The sequence below is a fragment of the Antedon mediterranea genome, chromosome 7 (genome assembly GCF_964355755.1).
Source record: "Antedon mediterranea chromosome 7, ecAntMedi1.1, whole genome shotgun sequence".
NCBI classification, from domain to species: Eukaryota; Metazoa; Echinodermata; class Crinoidea; order Comatulida; family Antedonidae; genus Antedon; species Antedon mediterranea.
Genome location: NC_092676.1, coordinates 29,230,395 through 29,250,452, shown reverse-complemented (window position 1 = coordinate 29,250,452; position 20,058 = coordinate 29,230,395). Strand labels below are relative to the sequence as shown.

The 20,058-nt window shown below is 33.8% G+C and overlaps 4 protein-coding genes across 5 annotated transcripts; 1 reads left to right on the top strand and 3 right to left on the bottom strand.

The window, feature by feature from the left end:
- Positions 1-1,372: 1,372 nt before the first annotated feature.
- On the bottom strand, positions 1,373-6,595 carry LOC140055592 (sodium-dependent glucose transporter 1-like). Its single transcript, XM_072100929.1, has 3 exons — positions 6,422-6,595; positions 5,982-6,267; positions 1,373-5,436 (listed from the first exon to the last, which is right to left on the bottom strand). The coding sequence occupies exons 1-3, from the start codon at positions 6,593-6,595 to the stop codon at positions 3,404-3,406; spliced, it is 2,493 nt and encodes an 830-aa protein (XP_071957030.1). The 3' UTR covers positions 1,373-3,403.
- Positions 6,596-7,570: 975 nt separating this feature from the next.
- On the bottom strand, positions 7,571-14,204 carry LOC140054764 (protein ILRUN-like). 2 transcript variants are annotated; one of them, XM_072099850.1, is made up of 6 exons: positions 13,788-14,204; positions 11,900-12,054; positions 11,273-11,476; positions 10,754-10,921; positions 10,283-10,368; positions 7,571-9,840 (listed from the first exon to the last, which is right to left on the bottom strand). In XM_072099850.1, exons 1-6 carry the CDS (start codon positions 13,937-13,939, stop codon positions 9,715-9,717), a joined length of 891 nt encoding a protein of 296 aa, XP_071955951.1. In that variant the 5' UTR covers positions 13,940-14,204; the 3' UTR covers positions 7,571-9,714. The 2 variants fall into 2 exon arrangements, with proteins under 2 accessions (XP_071955951.1, XP_071955952.1); XM_072099851.1 differs by having other exon boundaries at positions 11,273-11,473.
- A 129-nt stretch (positions 14,205-14,333) lies between these two features.
- On the top strand, positions 14,334-15,998 carry LOC140054734 (reticulon-4-interacting protein 1 homolog, mitochondrial-like). The gene has a single exon (XM_072099810.1). The coding sequence runs from the start codon at positions 14,424-14,426 to the stop codon at positions 15,831-15,833; it is 1,410 nt and encodes a 469-aa protein (XP_071955911.1). The 5' UTR covers positions 14,334-14,423; the 3' UTR covers positions 15,834-15,998.
- LOC140054735 (WD repeat domain phosphoinositide-interacting protein 4-like) lies at positions 15,902-19,848 on the bottom strand. Its single transcript, XM_072099811.1, has 9 exons — positions 19,722-19,848; positions 19,155-19,229; positions 18,947-19,015; positions 18,512-18,635; positions 18,324-18,418; positions 17,831-18,033; positions 17,542-17,627; positions 17,304-17,405; positions 15,902-17,082 (listed from the first exon to the last, which is right to left on the bottom strand). The coding sequence occupies exons 1-9, from the start codon at positions 19,765-19,767 to the stop codon at positions 16,854-16,856; spliced, it is 1,029 nt and encodes a 342-aa protein (XP_071955912.1). The 5' UTR covers positions 19,768-19,848; the 3' UTR covers positions 15,902-16,853.
- Between the last annotated feature and the right edge of the window lie 210 nt (positions 19,849-20,058).

Here is a 20,058-nt window from a genome sequence, read left to right as displayed (position 1 = left end):
GCATAATATAGGTAAGGAGAAATTGTCCTAAATGGCATGATATAGGTAAGGAGAAGTTTTCCTAAATGGCATGATATAGGTAAGGAGAAATTGTCCTAAATGGCATGATATAGGTAAGGAGAAATTGTCCTAAATGTCATGATATAGGTAAGGAGAAATTGTCCTAAATGGCATGATATAGGTAAGGAGAAATTGTCCTAAATGGCATGATATAGGCAAGGAGAAATTGTCCTAAATGGCATGATATAGGTAAGGAGAAATTGTCCTAAATGGCATGATATAGGTAAGGAGAAATTGTCCTAAATGGCATGATATAGGTAAGGAGAAATTGTCCTAAATGGCATGATATAGGTAAGGAGAAATTGTCCTAAATGACATGATATAGTTTGAGTGGATTTATATAGATTACAATAAATATCTTACAACAGTAAATTCCATACATTTGTGCACTTCATACATAATGTGGTAGATAAATGTCTGAGAAAAAAAGTAAATCGCTGCTCAACTAATCAATTTGATTGGTGGAATGTTTAAAGATTTGACCAATTAGAGCACAGGGGAAAGTGTGTGGCAGACGACAAAAATAAGTACGAAGTTTCTGAGAAATCTGTCGGGGAATCTGAAACAAATAAAATCATTGTTTATATAATTATTAAGTGACCAGACTAAAAAAATAACGGCCTGAAGTCCACTACAAGTAAACCAAGAAGTCAATTCCTGTCAAACTGGGAGCAGAAGGTGAGTTTATAAAGCTATATCTTGCACAATTAGCTGCCGTTTGGTAGCATGGCTGCTAGGCTAGGATGTAGAGTGCTAACAAGAATTAGTAGAGCAGGGAGGGAGTTGCTCCAAGGAGGTGGCACCTTGAGGCCAAGAATAGACAGCTGAGACATACATCCCGACGACCTTACTGTACATAAACTCAGTTTTTCGAAATGTATGATTATGCATTGTCCCATTATTTTTTTTTATTCATTCAATATTTATTTAAAATTATACATTTCATGATGTGCCCAAAAAATATGTTTATTCCTTTCTTTTTATCCATCAATCTGTCAAGTAGAGTATAAAAATAATAGTAGGCCTATGCCTATAATAATAGTAGTAGGCCTACAGCACAGGTATTATTTAAAACTGTTTTTATTTAAAACTGTTTTGTTTTATTAGCTTACAGTACCCTATACTGGTTGTGTTTGTTCTTGTAAAAAATGTTTATCGCTTTCTTCATTTGGTTGTAATCTGGGCACACAATCGGTCCCACTCAGATGAATTTTTGTTTTTTGCCAGATTCCACTCCAACATGCTTCATCGAAAGCAGCTATCGTAATATGCACTGTATACAGTAAGCAAATTTGCTTTTCTCACTCCAGTGCACAATTTGCATATTAATATAATTTGCATAGACAATAAAAATAAGCAACCACCTGTCATTATTTTGTTTTTATTCTTCAATTCTTTTTATATTATCAATCAATATTAATAAATTACTTTTTATAAATTCTTCTAGGTGGGATTTCTACATTTATTTAATAATTTACTGTTAAGTAAAAAGGTATTTAATGCTGATGTACAGTAATATGGAAAACTGTTGTACCAAAGCAAAAAGTAGTACAGTATGTTATCTGTTCTTGTTGCAATAGGAATGTCCAAGTATTCTTGAACCATATATATGTACAGTGCTAATATAACTAGATATTGCTGGACCAGTGAGAGAGAGATATTTCCATTTCAAATATTAAGTATTTCACTTAACTCAATAAATATTTAAGTATTTCCCTTAAATTTTATTAACTTAGATAAGAGATTTTTCTTAATTTTAATTGTGTTTCTCTAAGTGTGAATGGTGAATAAGAAAATTTTGAAAACGTACCCCAGGGGGCCTAGAAGTTGTAAAATGGACATTGCATTGTCTTTTGCATTGTATACCCATGGGGCCGCCACTACATGATACTAACGCTATAGCTATTTTCTTTTGCTCAAGAGATCTATGAATAGATTAATTAAATTCCATCAATGACAATATTTCGTATACAAAGTTTACAAAGAATAATTGCATAAAAATATATTAAAATCATCATAATACTGTGCATATTTCAAATAAAAAAAAATAATGTAATTAAAATTTATTGCTAAAATAAAAAAAAAATTGGCAATTCTTAGATATTTTCAGTGGGTGGTAAAATAGAAAAAGTGCATAGCAAATACCAGGTGCAATAACTATACAATATTAGTGCACCTTTTAAAATAAAAAAATATGATTTGTAAAGTAAAAAAAAACTTTCCTATGACCATGCTAGACATTTTGATATCTTATGTGTATGGATGCGTGCTGTAACAAACATTTGTATAACAAACAAAAAATGCTCTCGTTTATATTAATACAGATATTATAGTACATCAAATCTTAATTTTACAAATCAAGAGGCAAAATACTGCAACAAAAAAAAACACTTTGGGTCTCAGTGGCCAGGTCTCAATGGAGATACAAATAAAATAAGCAAAAAGCTAAGTCAAAAAGTAAAACAGCCAGAAAGAAATTGCAGAGCACACTAACTCTTTCTGTATTATCTTAATAATACAGTTATCCCCCACCCATCATATTAACAACATCTCCAGCTATGTTGAACATTCACCATATAAAACATTTTACAATAGCAATTTAATATTTGACATAATTTACATACCATATTTTTAGTTGACAAAAATTACAAATGATACATATAATTATTATATGCATTCATTGGGTTAACCTACCATCACACATTTCTTAGTAGCAGCAAGGTGATATAAAAAAAGTGATTAAACTCTACAAATATAAAATCTAAAAATATGAATTACTATTTTGTAATTAGTAATTATAATTTGGTCACATTTAGACAAGCATTACAGAACCAATATAACTACTATATCCTCTATATCTGCATATTTTTTCCAGGTTTTTTTTTTATTGATGGGCTGGTTTCTAAGCCTGAATATGGTACACATTATTAAACCCTACAAGTTGCTCTAGAATGACTGGTGCACCACATGTATCATTATTAAACCCTACAAGTTGCTCTAGAATGACTGGTGCACCACATGTATCATTGCAGTGTTGTAAGTCTGTATACTACTATAAAATATTTTGATATTTTTTATATAAACAAATTTAAAATGTTCAGTATTTAACGTGGGAGCGCTAACATAAAATATTAATATTCTGTTAAAAACCTTTTCAGCTGCCCAAAAGAGGAGCGCGTGCCTGGATCCACCCCGGACATCAATACACCCTCGTGGATCAATACACCCTCCACTCCCAGTGCACCCCTATTCTACACCTCCCCATAAGATTAATTTTGGTACTAGTTAGAAACTCAATTCCAACAAGAACCGCTCTTTTAAACGTGTTATTCGCAGATGATGATCAATCAGTTGACTGTAGCTCCAGCATCATGGAAGAATCTGGCACCAAATGATGACCTTTATATCGATCCCCTCTTTTCTTTGCAATTCGATACGCAATCAAAAAAATGAACGATGTAAATATTGTGACTACTAGCATAGTGTACATGAGCATTTGGATATTCTTCCCTCCGTTATTATCAGGGTGACACCAATCTGGAAAGAAGTGGCCAACTACAAATGGAATGGCCATCTCTCCAGATGATGCACCTACAACTAGTACTGATGCAGCGGTTCCAGTGACTTTTATGTATCGCCCTAACCACGACAAACCACTTGGGAAAAGGGATGCCATGCTTGCACCCAAGACAGCTGTTCCTACCCATAATGCTAAAGAGTTTGTCCCCTTGAATATGACTAGAATTAATGATGATATTCCGCATCCAATGAGGTCAATTAAAAGCATGGTCAGAGGAGACATGCAGCGAGCTAAAATGATTGCAAGACCGCGGAACACTGCAAACGTACCCCAGTAGAGCGAGTTCAGCAACGATGCTTGATCTTTATCTAGTTGTAAATCACTAAATCTTCCATAAGAAAAAATGAAGCTTCCGTATGCGACCTCTGACCCAACATATAGGAAGTAAAACACAAACATTATGGAGAGCAATTGAAGTCTAAATGTGTTGTCGTTTTGATGAGCTAAGGACTTTGCAGCAGATAAGTGCGATTGCTTATAATGGCCTCCTTTAAAAGAGAGATAAAAGAACGCAATACTGTTCAGAGTAATAACAAAGAATAGTATCCCATAAACGTTCCATAACTTAGCACCATCATACAGAGGAGAATTGTCGGTCTGATTCACAGTTAAATCCTCACTCAATCCTATATCCCTTCTAACAAGTGATTTGTTTTTCGGTCTCTTGCTTTTTGTCTTAGATTGTTTTGTCTTTGTTGTTACTTTAATTGTTGTTCTCTTCTCTTTTTCTTCCTCTTTTGTACTACTTGATTCTTCAACAGTGCTTCCTTCTGAATTTACTGAAGAGAAATCCGTAACTATGGTCCCCTCATCTGCAGTGGAAGTTTCTTGTACTGCATCTGAGGTGGTAATTACCCCATCTTCTTTACCAGAGGTTTGCTTGTCTACTGATGTAGTAGGAGGTGACGTCTGTTTTAAACTGGATGCCAAAGTATCAATTTTCGTTTTTAAATGGTTATTATTTGGTAAAGATTCATGTGTTGCTGTAACAATCTGTGGTAAAGTTTCATCTGTGAATTCTGGAGTGTCATGGTCACTTGTTGAAAAAATTAATGTTTCAAAAGTTGTTGATATTGGGTTTGCAATTGTAGTATGAACTAAGTTTGCTGGAACTGGTTCTGCTGTAGTTGGAACTGGTTCTGTTGTGGTTGGAACTGGTTCTGCTGTGGTTGGAACTTGTTCTGCTGTGGTTGGAACTGATTCTGCTGTAGTTGGAACTGGTTCTGTTGTGGTTGGAACTGGTTCTGTTGTGGTTGGAACTGGTTCTGCTGTGGTTGGAACTGGTTCTGCTGTGGTTGGAACTGGTTCTGCTGTGGTTAGAACTGGTTTAGTTGTGGTTGGAAATAGTTTGATTGTAGTTTTAACCTGTTCAATTGTGGTCTGAACTTGTCCTTTTGTGGTTTGACCTGGCTGTGTTGTTATAATTTGCGCTACAGTTGTGGGAGGAATCATTTTAGTAGTAACTGGTTTTTCTGGTGTTTGTTTTTTCGTAAAAATATCTTTAGGTGGTAGTGTCGTAAATTCTTTTGTCACAGTATTTAATGGCGGTATCGTCAATGAGCTAACAGAAGACAATTGCACATCTGTATCAACATGTTCTGTGATTAAACTATGTGAAGATTGACCTAGCTGGCAAACAACATCCAATGCGGTTGCATTTCCTGAAAATGGGATATCAATGAACGGTTTTGCAAGCAATGGCGCCACCAACGCTCCAATGGCAAAACTGAAATGCAAGGCTTGCATGTACGGTGCTGACTGTGGTCCCCATATCTGGATGCACATTACGTTACCACCTGAATAAAGATATGAATTAAAAATTAATTATTATATTACGAACATTCAATTTCATGATTGAAAAGTCTCATTAAGATGTCCTGTTTGTTGTCAGGATTTAAACACAGAATCTTGGAAAGTTTATCAAGCCTAAACTTTATTGGCCTACCTATCTTAACAGTACAATCAAGGCAATCAAAGAACAGAAGACTGAGCTCGCCTTGCCAAGATTGGAACTCATAACAGTCCTTTGATCTTATCTCTGGCTGCGACAAATACCAACAGTACTGTACTATGCACATATTCTCCGGGGCACACAGCATCTGTTAAGGGGCATGGAACTGATCTCGTCGCAGCCACAGATAAACCCTTTAATGTCCAGAGCTCAACATCCTGTTGTTAGAATGCCTTGGTACAATGATATACAGTACACCTTTCTTATCCCCTAGCAAAAGTCTGAAGTTTACACACATCAGGGTGCCAACACCAGTGTTTTTGTATGGTGTGTGCTCCTCTATGTGTAAACTCCCGAGTTTTAAACTGTATATGTTTGTGTTTCACAAACCTGTGTCCAGACATCCCATAGCAAATCCAGCAAGAATGAATAGTAGAATTAGAAACTGCAATGATTTAACAGCAGGCATCAGGACCATTGCAATGGCACATAACGCTAAACTGAATCCGAGCAAGCGGAATGGATTGAACCTCTCAATGAGGAACCCAGCTACGACAGCACCAACCATGTAACCAAACCCACGTGTCAAGAATATGAATGATAACTGGCTGTAACCAGTTCCAACTTGAAGGATCAAGTTAGGAATGGTTGGGCCGAGGATAGCAACAGCAAGCCCCTGTGAAAAAAAACATAACAATTACAGTATAAAAATAAAATATTACATTTTATAAATAAATCATTCCTAATTGAAGCACTTTGAAATTAATTTTTATTTAAAACAATTGATTTAGTTTATATATTCTAATCTTGTATTTAATAATTATACTTACGAGTGATATAAAAGAAGAAAATAAAATAACTGTTTTTAATATTCGTTTGTTGTGAACTGGCAAAGTGCCAACACCATCGTTATCATCCTTTTCTCTAGAGTTAATTAATGAAGCGTGATCAGAGGTCAAGCCAATGTCAAAAAGCTCCTCTTCATCGTCCGAACTTCCAGACATTTTGGTAGTTTTAATTTTGTAAATTGTCTAAATTTGTTTCAGCAGCTATAAAAAGACAGTTGAAAAGTATTTATATTATAGCATATAAATATAATATATGCATATGAACACATTTAAATAATTTACTGTAATGCATATTTTAATTATTTACAGGTAGGCCTACATAATTATTAATAATGCTTGACAAAATAACCAAACAATAAAGATACACATATGATCATATAAATTACAATTTCACATAAACTTTTTAAATTATTTAGTTCAAACATGGAGGTATCTCCATGGTTCAAACTGTAATATTTATTTAACTTAAAAATATTTATTAATATTAGCCTATTTAGTATTTATATTTGTAAATTATACAATATTGATTAAGCTTAAAATGCAGTTATTTGCTATATTTTATTTTGAAAACTAAGAAAAAAATCAAACCTAGGAACAATAAAAAAAAAAGACATTTTCCACTAACTACACTTCACTGCCTAGGCTTAACTTATCTCCAATCTTAATTGTTGCACCTCCTTTCAAGGTTACCATGAGTGTCAGTGTCACTAGCTCACAGTCTAGTCATGGCCATTGCATGCAACAACCTGACTCAGTCAGTCAGTGACTGAGTGAGGATTCCAGCCTAGCCTACCTAGCCTTATTACAATAAATATCAATTTATCTTAGCTCAACTTTTCAAATAAGTTATCCTCTCTGTATCAACATATATTGAAATACATATCTAAAGTATATTGACGCTTCTGGTTGAATTAAACCATAACTAGGCCTACAAATGTAACACCCACCCTTTTACTGAAGAAGACACGTCGCCCGCACCAAGTTTACAATCCTCATGATGTAACGCTTCACTGAGCACATTATGTAAACAAGGTCAAAGGTCACTTTAAAAAACAGTGAATAAATAATCATTTTTTTTTATTATTTTAAAAACAAATATTCTATGGGAAGAAAACAAAAAATAAAACCAACTTCAGATAAATGTATGCTTTTTATTTCCAGGTACCTCAAGTACAATCTATTCATCCTTACATACGAAAAACATTCATACCTTCTCTGGTACGTCACACAAAATTAAAAATCTCTAATTTTCACATACAATGGGCAAAAGAATGCATAATAAGTCATTAAAATTTGCCTCTTAAAATTCTCCCCTTCTCAAGTACTGTATTCTAACAAAAAAAAAGATTCTAAAATGTATTTATATTTAAAGATCCTCATTCTGTATGAACATTGTAATTTGTATGATAATTGATAGGCATTAGAATATTTTAGCTTTTTTTTTTAAAGCATAAAAAATGATATACGTGAACTTACTTTTTACAGTACAGTCTTAAGTTCTGTCTACGCTATCAAACTTTATGTGAAAATAAAATGTGATGTGCCCATATATGGACATAACGATATAATATCACTACCATATCTGGGCATATCACTACCATATTTGGGCACAAAATGCTTTGATGTTGTTAATACATAGTGACCAATAGATAGTACAAATAGCTTAGAAGACAGATGTCATCACAATACTATAACCAAATCTTGTACAAACAAAACCCCCTCAAAATATGATTTCTTTTAAAAGATAAAATATGGAGGGAAATGCTTTATCTGTGGCCGTGTTTCTGCAGCTTAACCGCTAATTAACGGATAAAAATTAACCGGTAATTTGTTTTGGCTGCGGACACACGGCCTGTGTAGTTGGAACACCTTCAACGTAGGTCTAATTAACAACATGATTTGTAATAGTACAATCAACAACAGTATAGCACCATTAACAACTCATTCATTAACTTATTGCCTCACAACATGATGATTCTGGTTTACTTATCAATACATTAACAGTTACATTAACAGGGAGGATACCGTCCTTCCTGGTTATAACATACTGTAGGTAAGAATAAATAATAATAGATTTATAAAGTGCAAATAATAAACGATGTCTATATGCGCTCGACAATAAAGAGAAAGAGTGGAAACCAAAAGGAAGAGAACAAAAAGACAAAGACTACTTATTATGTTGAAAATAAAAGGTGAAGGAGGAATTGAGTAGGAGCATGGTAAATAGGCTTTAATTTAGCTGTTGACATAACATTATAATGTAACAGTACGTCATGGCGTGGTATTCAAACACGGCCATTTTTTTAGAAATCTGACAATAAAATATTATACAAGCTTTTGTTGTATAAAAAGGGTATTATTCTAATCTATACTGATCTTAGGCAAACCGTTTTTTTTTCCTGAAATAATTCATTCACCAATTATTGCAATACCAAGGGATTTTGAAGTAAAATATTTAGAGAACATTTAAAAATGATAACACAAAAAAATGTTATCAACATAATTAAAATCATTTAAAACCAATATTCCTTATAGCACAGAATATTGTAGATAAGTAGATGCTTAAGAGGATCTACCAAGAACATTGTTTACTGTTATAACACATATCTACTTTACAACCACTGTAGTAGAAGGCATAATAGCCTGGCATTCTCCCCACATCTTTATATTAAAACCCAAACAAAAACACAGTACAATATATTTATATATATTAAAATACATTAGATAAATTAAAGCTAGTTATCAAAGAATATCCAGTTAAGATAGAATATACCAACTGTAAAGCTCTGTCTACACTCAACAAATGTGATATACCCATATATGGACAAGGACTACCATATTTAAGCATATCACTACCATATTTGGGCACATCACACTTTTTGTTTTGTCAAACTAGTTTGATAGTGTAGACAGAGCTTTAGTTGATATGTTGGTAAGCATTCTTTACTTACTAACAGCACAGTATTTATTTACTTTATTTGAAATAATTGCTTTAAATAGTTTCATGTTGCTAAAAATGAATTTGTTTTCGTTATTGACTTAAGTAGTTTAAATTACTATAAAATACATGGTATCAATATAATTGTTTTGGTAGATGAAGCTTCATTTCCCTCTTACCTCCCTGCCAGCTCTCCCAAAATTGGTGCACACTATTAACAATGTTTTTATTTAGTACCTTTTTGTAATACATTGAGGAGAGTGAATACCAATATAAACAAACAAAAAATGATTATGTTCAAATTTCATTATTTGATCGTCATTATTAAATAGTGATGCTATAAATTATTATCAAATGAGCCATTGTGCATTTGTTTGTGATTTGTGTCCTCTTGAGGAAATACTTCTGTGTTACTATGGAGATTTTCATCTCTTGACTGAGCGTGGTTATTCATAGAAGATGTCTGCAAAAACAAGTTTAAATTATTGAGAAAGAAATTACATTAAAGTACTTAATACGTGCGAATTACACAATGTACTGAGTACACAGTACAATTATGTCAAATTTACTAATTATGTCCGACTAAATAAACAAATAATAACTAATGTTTTCAAAAATTATAGTAGTGTAGTAAACCTACAGGCTAATATAAATCTCTGTCTACACTATCAAACCTTATGTGACAAACAAATGTGATATGCCCATATATGGATATGATGATGTCATATCACTACCATATTTGGGCACATCACACTATTTTTGTCAAACTGGTCTGATAATGTAGGCAGAGCTTTATAATCCTTAGTTACAATCCTCGACTACTGAAAAGAGATTTTCTCACGACAAACAGAGAACCATTACCTCATAATTAGGATTAAATAGTATTTGATACAATGTATACTTACTGGAAAGATTGGAGGTCTAACAACAGCTAATGAGTTAGAAGGTGAATGACCATTTGAATGTGATGTGGGCGAATTAAAAGGAGTACCTACAAAAACAAGAATACATGTTATAAACTTTAATACTAGATCTAAGCATGATAATACTGTATGGCATGAAATCTATGAGTGAAGGTGCAATGAGAAAATACAGTAAACTCTCCCAGAAACCCTTAGGTCAGATTAATGTTGGATTCTGGTATTCCAAATGTGTTTTAATGATTAAAACAAATTAATACTCAGAACCTAAAAAAAGTCTGGTTTTGGGAGTTTTTAATTTTCAGCGAGTATAATGTTGGGTAAGTTGCCTGTATTCATTTCCCCTTTATTTTACTTAAGCATCACCTAAGGTAAACATAACTTAAGGTAAGCATAACTTACAGATAAGCATGTTATAAATCTAATCTTCAGAATATATAAACAAAATGTGCTTACCTAAAGCACTGCTAGCTATATTATGCTTGGTGGGAGAGCCAAATGGATTGTTAGGGGGACTTTTAGCTGCTGTTGTTGTCTCCATAAAGCTGCTACCTAGTGAAGACAGTTGCTGTGTTAGGCCTAACATCCCTCCTACTTTAACCTCTAGAATTACCCAGATAGTATCTGAAAAAAGAGATAGCATTTAATATATGATGACACTAAATAATATGCAACCTAATATCTTTGAATGTGTGCGAAAATCAATGTACGTAGAGTAGGTGCAATGTTCTGGTTTCATGTGTACTGTATGTAAATGCTTCTTGACTCCAAAAATGTATTTATAGATGGTGAAGTATTTTATATGTATAAGCTCTTCATAGAGTATTGCTATAGTGATATAAATATGTTTGTTTTTGTAGAGTTGTTAGAGCTTACTTTTGTTGTTTCGGTTTTCTTTTATATTGATATGTATGGATGTAATACTTCCTAAATCAAAGAAATTGATAAGATCTTTATAAATAAATAAATCTTTACCTCCAAAATATGTACCAGTAGCAGTAGACATTCTCCACTGACCACCATAAACCCCACATTGTGCTGGACTCTGCATTCGAACACTGACATCGGTCACTTGTCCAGGTTGTAGGGCTTCTACACTAACACGTTCCATTGGGCCTAGCTGGTGCCCTTGGATATACTTAAGACTTACTCCATCAGGCCAAGACTGATCTGAAACTGCTAAAGATACATTTATCAATTACTAGTAACAGATCTACTACATATGTTGTGTTGCTACAAAATAATGTATACACAGAAACAAAACAAAAAAGACTTAGGGGACCCCTTAAAATGAAATCCACATTTGGTTTGATTTAGAGAGCTATCCCATGTACCATTACAAATGTTTGTATTTTTGTTTTTCTTATCCTTATTTGTTTTCGTGTATGGTATCAAAATAAATCTGAAACAAATATTAAAATATATGCCAATGATGGCTATACAGTATAATGTGATGGAGATTACAATGATTATGACCATCATCAAATCAACTACATAATAACAACCACTATTTATGTTAATGATGATATCATTAACATAAATAGTGGTGGTTATTCAATAACACATTCTTACGAGAAGTGTAAACGTACACTAAGTACTTACCTGGATTTTGTATTCTCCAAGTCTTAATAAACTCTGTATTCGGTGGAACTGATTCTCCTTCTCCTATTGTGATATCTCTTACAAATGTCATCGATGGTAGACGTTCACGTGGAGCCTCCAAATCAAAATATGCACCTAAGGCTTCTTGTAAATTCCTGAACAGAAAAAACAAAACAAACTTCAAATTAACAAAAATCCCATCTTTAGAGTCTTTGTGCTACTACAATGGTAATAATACATTTCCTGTACAAAATATACTGGTACTGTACAGTGTAAGAAATCTGTAATCTTTGCTTTATCACTCAGCAGTAGCCTGTGAACTCTTAATTAATTGGTGTGCACTTGCCAAAATTTCTTTGGGGAACTATTTATTAGGGGACACTTTCCTAGTGAAGTATGGCCCGGGGACCCTAAGTGTCCCCTAATTGACAATTTACTTTAATAGATCTAGGAAATGCACAAATTATCCGGGCATTTCATGCAAAGGGAACCTTTTCCGGTGATTATACACTATTTCATAAATATCCCCTATTAAATGGACCCTTTCCAGTGAATATATGATACTAAAGACTGCCCCTATTAAAGGTAAACCTCTTTGGTCTTAAATGTGTCCTTTTTTACATGTTTGTTTACGATATCTGCAGCAGACTAAGACATTGATTTGGCTGTAAACTGTATGTGGCATAGCCATGACACTTTCAGTTGATTTTTAAATAGCTTATTCATTAAATCATTTCCTTACATGTGCTAGTGCGTATCATGTGTTGTCACTTTATCACTCATCTACAACAAAATCGACTTTAACAGATTTTGAAAATCTGTTATTCTAAAAGTGCATTCATGCTTTTATAATAAAATCACAAGGAACAAACAAATAATTAATTATTACTAAAAAAATGTTTGTGTGTAAAAACACTATACAGGCTTTTTTTTCAATTTTTTTAAGCACTCATGCTTTATAGTAAAATAGTATATCCTGTGTGTTTTTTTTTGCCTTCTTTTTTTTGGGTAATGTGTCACCATGTGTTTGGGTGTGGTAATTTCTTTAATAAAGTCATGGTTATTGCCAATATTCCTTCCTTTTGATGGTTTAAAAAATTGCTATGGTTTTTGGAAAATTTGAAGACATGAGTTTTTATTATCTGAATTCTGGGAAATGTTATTCGACTTAGGATAACTATCCTTGGTCAGTTTTGTCTTTGAACTGAATGTCTGATTCTGTTTTGATGGATAGTGTTGTTGCAGGGATTTCCTGGGTTACTGTTTTCTAGCTTCTGACGTATATGGCATTTTCATTTACATTTAATCACCTCATGTGCTGTAAAAAATATAGATAATTAAACAATGATATAGCTTATGAATTACCAGTGCAAATCAATATAGTTTAGTACAAACAACCCCTATTGAGGGAGGGACACACATTTTAAGGGGAAATTATAAGTATGTTTCAATAACCAAGACCAATCCTTTGAAGGGACACCCTATTAAGGGGACATCTTAAGGGTCTTTCACACCTGTTCTGACATGGTTCAGCGCCGGCAAATCAAATATCAATGTTTAATTTTCACGCAGCTACGCGCATATCGATTGGCGCCTCGCCGCGTGGAGCGTTGTGAAAACGAAAGATAATGATCGATTTGATTTGCCGGCTCCTGATCGGAATCCTGTCATGCCGGAACGACGGGTGTGAAAGACCCTTTGTATAATAATAGGGGTTCTACTGTCTGAATACTAAAAAAAAAAGGAAAAATCTTATTTATTCATTTAATTTTCAAGGTCAATGAATGACAAATTTGTTCTATTAAATTGAGGTCTAAATTATTATACATTTATATTATAATATTAATAACATTAAAAAATTTAACAATACAGCAAAAATATACTTTACCAATTGTTCATATCAAGGAAGAAAGCACAAGCATTGGGATTGCTATTGCCAGATAATCTCTGGAACTCGCTGATCAAAACATCTCTATCCGTCGTCCCCATGGAACTAAATTTGTTCATAAAATCCTGATCCAAATCCATGTCTACGTCCATGGCTAAAAAGTTCTATAAAATCTATTCAAATTGATAAATAACCTGTACTGAATCGTTTCCCAATGTTTCTAGTCAAACCTTGCAAATTTGTGTACTCTACGTCATTCTTGTTTGCCTTCAATCACCGTTTTTCTAGAATGTTTTGAAACTGTTTAGGCCAACCTTGTACGTATTCAGCACACCCAAACAATCCGCTCTGGCCACCTCAACACTACCTGCCAAAAACATGCAAACGACGGCTAGCAGCAGTGCACCACCAATCTATTTTGTTTCACCTTGCAATGCAAAATGTGATGACGATGACGATTACGTCATTGCAATCTTCCCGTCATACAGTTCGGAAAAAGGTGAAAATTATATTTCCGGAACTTCGTTACACATGGCTGGTTTTGGGAAGAGAGAGGGCACGATCAACATTGTTGGAAAGAATCTGCTAAAATTCCTTGAACTAAGTATATAAAACTTAACTATATAACTTAAAAAAATGTTTAATCGAGTTTTAACTCTGCGAACATCGTCCGTTGCTAATTTATCAAATCAAATAGTAAGAATAGAAGCTCATTTACTGGGGAGCTCTTGCAAAGATTGGAAGCATGTCCAACAACGAAGTGTGCATGGTTTAGCAGCACCTGGACCTGGTGGTGGTGGAGGAGGTGAAAAGTGTAATTTAAGTCGTTTTGAAAAACTTCAATATAGTTCTTCGATTCTACATCCCATTAGGCGTTTAAGTTGCACACAATTTGCATACGCAAACATGAACTTCATAAAGAATGTACACATAGAAGAAGTAGATAGCAAAAACATGCTTGCATGGCAAATCCACAACTATGGAAAAGATAATTTTCATCTTGTTGAAAAACCAGTGCCAATCATAACCAAACAAGATGAATTGCTGATAAAGGTGTACGCATCAAGTATAAATCCCATTGACCTTCGAATGCAGGAAGGTTACGGGTCAGTGCTTTTCAACAAAAGCAGAAGATGCGCGCCTGGAGATGAGTTTCCGCTAATTCTTGGAAGAGACTGCTCCGGCGTCGTGGTTGATGTTGGTAAAAATGTTAAAGGACTCAAGAAAGGCGATAAAGTTTGGGCTGCCGTGAATCAAATCCAACCCGGATCTCATGCGCAGTACGTAGTGGTAAACCACAATGAAGTTTCTCATATGCCAGAATCGATATCGTTTGTTGAAGCTGCTTCTCTTCCTTACGTAATCGCAACCGTTTGGAGCGCCCTCTACGCGGTAGCGCGCTTTCGTCCAAATAAAGATGCAATTGCAAAATCTGTTCTCATACATGGCGGTAGCGGAGGAATCGGATCATTTGCTATTCAACTCGTGAAAGCATGGAATGGAAGAGCGACAACAACTTGCGGCACAGACGCAGTCGAAATGGTGAAGAAACTTGGTGCTAGTCGAGTGTACGATTATAGATTATCAAATTACGAGGAATCGATTATGAAAACTGGTGGATTTGATTTAATACTGGATACAATTGGTGGGGAAACCGAAAAACTTTCAATGAAGCTCCTCAAAAAGGGTTCTCAAATGGTATCGTTGGTCTCGCCGTTTTTAACAGAAATGGATCGGCGTGGTGCTGTACTTGGAGCACTCAGCGCAAGCACAATAATGTTTAAAAAGGCCATGGCAGCATCGAAACAAGGTGGAAAGTTTAGATGGGCGTTTGCTAATCCGAACGCCCAGGGCTTAGAAACTGTCGCAAAGCTGGTGAATGAAGGCCAAATCAAGCCTGTAATTGATAGAGTTTATACTTTTCAGGAGGTACCAGAAGCGTTTGAACAACTTCGTAAGGGTCACGCCAGAGGCAAGATTGTTATCGATATGGGTGAAGAAAAAATAATACCAACATCATCAGACGATTTCTACAAAGACTCATGATTGAAAAAGGACAGTTTACCAAATGTAAAAAAAATGATAATTGACGTATTAAAAAATTCTACAACAGATCAATATTCACTGGTTTTATTGCACAACTTGCAAGTTAAAACACGTTTACAACAAAATATTGATTTGTAAAAGTATAACATGAGCAAGAGAGATACAAAATTATATTATACAGTATTAATGAAATTAAATCTTTATATATATTATGAGATAAAAAACATCTACACTGATTTGATTAAAGAAACCTAGTGACGCTTATTTCTTAAATGTAAACTCAATTGCTCAACTCAAGTGTTGTCAATTTAAAATAACTATATACTACTGTAAACAAAATTAATAAAAGTTAAAATTTCAATTCACAAAGTTAATAATTATGAAGATAGTTTATATAAGTTAAAAAAGAATCAGAAATAAAATTTACGAGTTGATATGTAACATTTACAAAAAGGAGTTTTAGTTACTAAAACAATAGCACCTTGCAACACTTTCAATATCAGACCTATGCATTTTGTTGGAGGTTGTTGCTTGTACTGCGGAAAATCACCAAAACTATGTCTAGAAACAAACAGAGTGAGGAAGCACGTATGTCCCTACATACACAAACAATTAACATGATCAAGCTTGTTCCCAGGTTGTATTGTAGTAAATCAAAAGCTCTCTATCCCCTTTTTTACAAAAATGAAATGATACATTGGTGTATTATTTTACAAGATTCTTGAACTAAAGGCTGTATTCACCAACCAGTTTGACAAAGAAAGTGTGATATGCCCAAATATGGTAGTGATATGACATCATCATGTCCATATATGGGCACATCACATATTTTTTGTCAGTTTGATAGTGTAGACAGAGATAAAGGCAACAAGACTCAGTTTGATTGGTGAATATGGCCAAAGGCGACTTGCAGAATACATTGCTGTATTAAAATTGTTTTCTTCATGTAGTCTAATTAACCTAGTATTAATGCTTGCTATTTTTCTATTATACATTGGTGAACATTAGAAAACAGAATCTTTAAAACTCATCATCATTTCCTACTTCTAAAAACACATCATATGCTTCACGGTTGCAATTACCGTCTTTATTAAACACACACTTGTGGAAGGTGCCATCGACGCAGGCTGCTACAACCGACGTGCCTGAACCAAATGCACAGATACAAGCACTCTCAGCTGGTACGGTGAAGTGTGCTAAGCCCCATTGTGATTCCACATATGGGCCTAAAAAACCTATCTTCCGGAGTCTGTAAACAAAAAAATAATAATATAAATCAGATCAATATTCCGGGTCAGTTGTAAGTAAGTAAGTGCTTCCCAAGAACAGTAACATTTATAAAACAGCATATTTAATGAAAATACATACTGTAAACATAGAATAATACAAATATTAAACTTGAGAAATTAAATATGGAAAGCAGAAGGTAACCCTTAATGCACTATTAGGAATGTTTTAAATGTAACTTACGTTGATCGTTTGTTTAGTTCAGTTTCTTTCAAAGCGAACACATGGACCGTTCCCTTATCACTTGAAACACATAAATAGGCAGAATCATGACTGAAATTTATACTGAGAATACAATAATGATATTTAACAATTAACTATCTATCAGCAAAATTCTTTGAAAGAGATGGCTATTTGTATTGTACTGTATAATGTGATTTAGAATGTTATGTCATTTTAAATATATAAATTTATTTGTTACCAATACAAAGTTGCAGGATCTGATCCTCTTCTTAACTCCACATGTAAACTCTTGGTTAATGTGTCAAATACCCTTATTAATGTGCCCTGTATGTTGTAAAGAAACAAAATATACAATCTGACTTTCAAGCACGGTCAACTGCACATGCAAATTCTTGTGTAATTGGGCCAAAGAACCAGATGCATAGAATTTGACGATATCAAACTCTACATTAGAGGTGTGGTGCCAACCAGTCCAATAGAAGATAATTACATTTGGTTGACAGTGCTGACTTCTGATAAGCACTTACCTTGGTAGAAGCTGTTGCCACATATGAGCCTTGTTGGTTGATTGCTATGCAGGCTATATCATTTTGGTGTGCATTGATGAGTGTAGGTGAGTTTGACATCCCAGGCACTGTGTTGGTTAGGTCAACAAGCTGTAGGCTACCAAGCTTGTGGCCAGGAAACCCCAATAGTTGTCGGTTCTGACCAGGACTTATCTCCAAAATACCTAAAAAAAAACAAATCATCAAAATTTATCAAAAAGCAAACTACATTGTACGAAAGGATATTATTGTCATTTTAACAAGGTAAAAATGAAATCTGGTTGGTTGGTTTACATTTTTTATTTACATACAATTTGCAATGAAAAAAAACCCCATTGAATAGTTTATGTACAGTTAGAACCTGTAGGATATACCATATTTTGTGTATATCCCGTTGTTTTTCATGTAAACCATGTACCAACAAACAAAACGAAAATAAATTTTTTGAATTAAATAAATATTAAAATGATTGTACCAGTTGGGTTATCTCTGGTGTCAAAGGCAACAAGTTTGGTAGGATTCTCAGGAAATGAATAAACATAGATTCTATTCCTCTGTGCAACAATTAACCTGAAAAAAATAGAATAAGTAAGAATGTTATTTATTTATAACATTATATTATAAATGTTCCCCAGATTCAATAAAACTCAATTTATTCCATACTTGTCTTCCCGTATCCTCATGGCTAGCACTGGCATTGAAAGTGTTATTTCCAGAATGAATTCCTTTAAATAGTCGTCCCAAATAAGAACTGTGTTATCAGCAAATTTCGGCACCGAACCACCTCCTAAAAAAATAGATATAATCAACAATATCAATGCAAAATTTGAAATATAATTTGTTCATAAGTTGCAGATTCTACATGCGAATACCATAAAACAGGAGTTCAATTCTAGATGTTGTTCTAGATCAGTATCTTGGTTAAGATCATGAGACAGCAAGGCATAGAGAACAGTATTTGGTTGTTGGTGCCTTGAGCACTTTCACTGGGTATGTGCACTATTAGATTAATATTATTATTAAACTTAATATAAAGCACAGATTGTTATACAGAAGCTTGAAAAAACATGTGAAAGATAACAAAACATTTTACCCTACCAACAATTGCTATAAGGTTGGTTCTTTTTAGCATTTCAACTTGGCTAACACTTCCAACTTTATCAACATCTAAAAACAAAAACATTTTAAACAATTGTATGGTAAACATTGTAGGTCAGATATTTAAAATATTCAATATGATTCATTCATTCATACAAATACTAAAGATGTAAACATTTAAAATGGGTTTGATCTTTCTTGTACTAACCTAAGTGAAGTTTTTCTGTGAGTGGATCAATGTTATATATTCTGGCTCCACTCTCCATAGCACAGCTCATACAGCCTAAAATTAAGGAGAATAAAATATGAATATTTATAATAACTTTCAACCAGCCTGCCAGAACCTACGTTTTTTTGTATGTTGACTAAATATTATTAGCAGAGTTTTGTATTTGATTTGATAAATCACAAAATATATGATAAAAAAGACAATACCGAACATGTTATTGTTACTGCTGTTGCCTATTCTATTCACATTTGTGGAACTTTTTTTTAAAATAAATTGTCCGTCTCTTTCTACGGCGATAGGCCTACTTCCGTTTCGCACCTGTTTTGTAGTTCGATTCTACTACTGTATACATCTACATTTTGACTACAAACCCTCGTAGGCCTTCTAGCCCTAGCCTCTATACTGAAAACCCACAAAATTGACCACACACACAGTGTAATCATCCCATGCATGCAGCCTGACTGACTGGGCTTAGCTAGCTAGCCTAGCAATGCATTCATAATTAATGGATTTAAATAATGTGAAATAATATATATTAAGACTTACCATGATCTTGATTAAAGCGTAGCTTTAATATTTCTTTACGAGCCATTTTATATAAGTTTTAAGCCATAATTTTAGATGATTTCGTTTCTGTTTGTATTATAATTTTTCCTCTTCGTCATGTTTTATTATTGTAGTGTTGTTGATCCAGACTACTCGACGTTACACGCAACCAAGGTTATGTTACACAATAACATCTGGTCCAAAAGACTACAGAACTATCTGTCTATTTTTACACGTGGCTCACAATAACAAAATCATATAATTTTAAAAAACCAAAACGTACTTCACAAATAATAATAATTAATTTTATTGTTTTTTATTGTGAATTATTTGAATA

Bases quoted from the DNA above. Each gene is read 5' to 3' on its own strand.
- LOC140055592 (XM_072100929.1), bottom strand. From the start codon at position 6,595: ATGTCTGGAAGTTCGGACGATGAAGAGGAGCTTTTTGACATTGGCTTG. The intron at 6,268-6,421 runs GTAAGTATAATT...TTTTTTTCACAG, and splicing joins TTTCTTCTTTTATATCACTC to GGGCTTGCTGTTGCTATCCT. The intron at 5,437-5,981 runs GTTTGTGAAACA...ATCTTTATTCAG, and splicing joins TATGGGATGTCTGGACACAG to GTGGTAACGTAATGTGCATC.
- LOC140054764 (XM_072099850.1), bottom strand. From the start codon at position 13,939: ATGGACGTAGACATGGATTTGGATCAGGATTTTATGAACAAATTTAGT. The intron at 10,922-11,272 runs GTAAAGATTTAT...CTCTTTTTTCAG, and splicing joins TACTGGTACATATTTTGGAG to ATACTATCTGGGTAATTCTA. The intron at 10,369-10,753 runs GTAAGCACATTT...TTGTTTTTGTAG, and splicing joins TATAGCTAGCAGTGCTTTAG to GTACTCCTTTTAATTCGCCC.
- LOC140054734 (XM_072099810.1), top strand. From the start codon at position 14,424: ATGTTTAATCGAGTTTTAACTCTGCGAACATCGTCCGTTGCTAATTTA.
- LOC140054735 (XM_072099811.1), bottom strand. From the start codon at position 19,767: ATGGCTCGTAAAGAAATATTAAAGCTACGCTTTAATCAAGATCATG. The intron at 19,230-19,721 runs GTAAGTCTTAAT...CCTTAATTTTAG, and splicing joins ACGCTTTAATCAAGATCATG to GCTGTATGAGCTGTGCTATG. The intron at 18,636-18,946 runs GTAGGGTAAAAT...CTATTTTTTTAG, and splicing joins CAACCTTATAGCAATTGTTG to GAGGTGGTTCGGTGCCGAAA.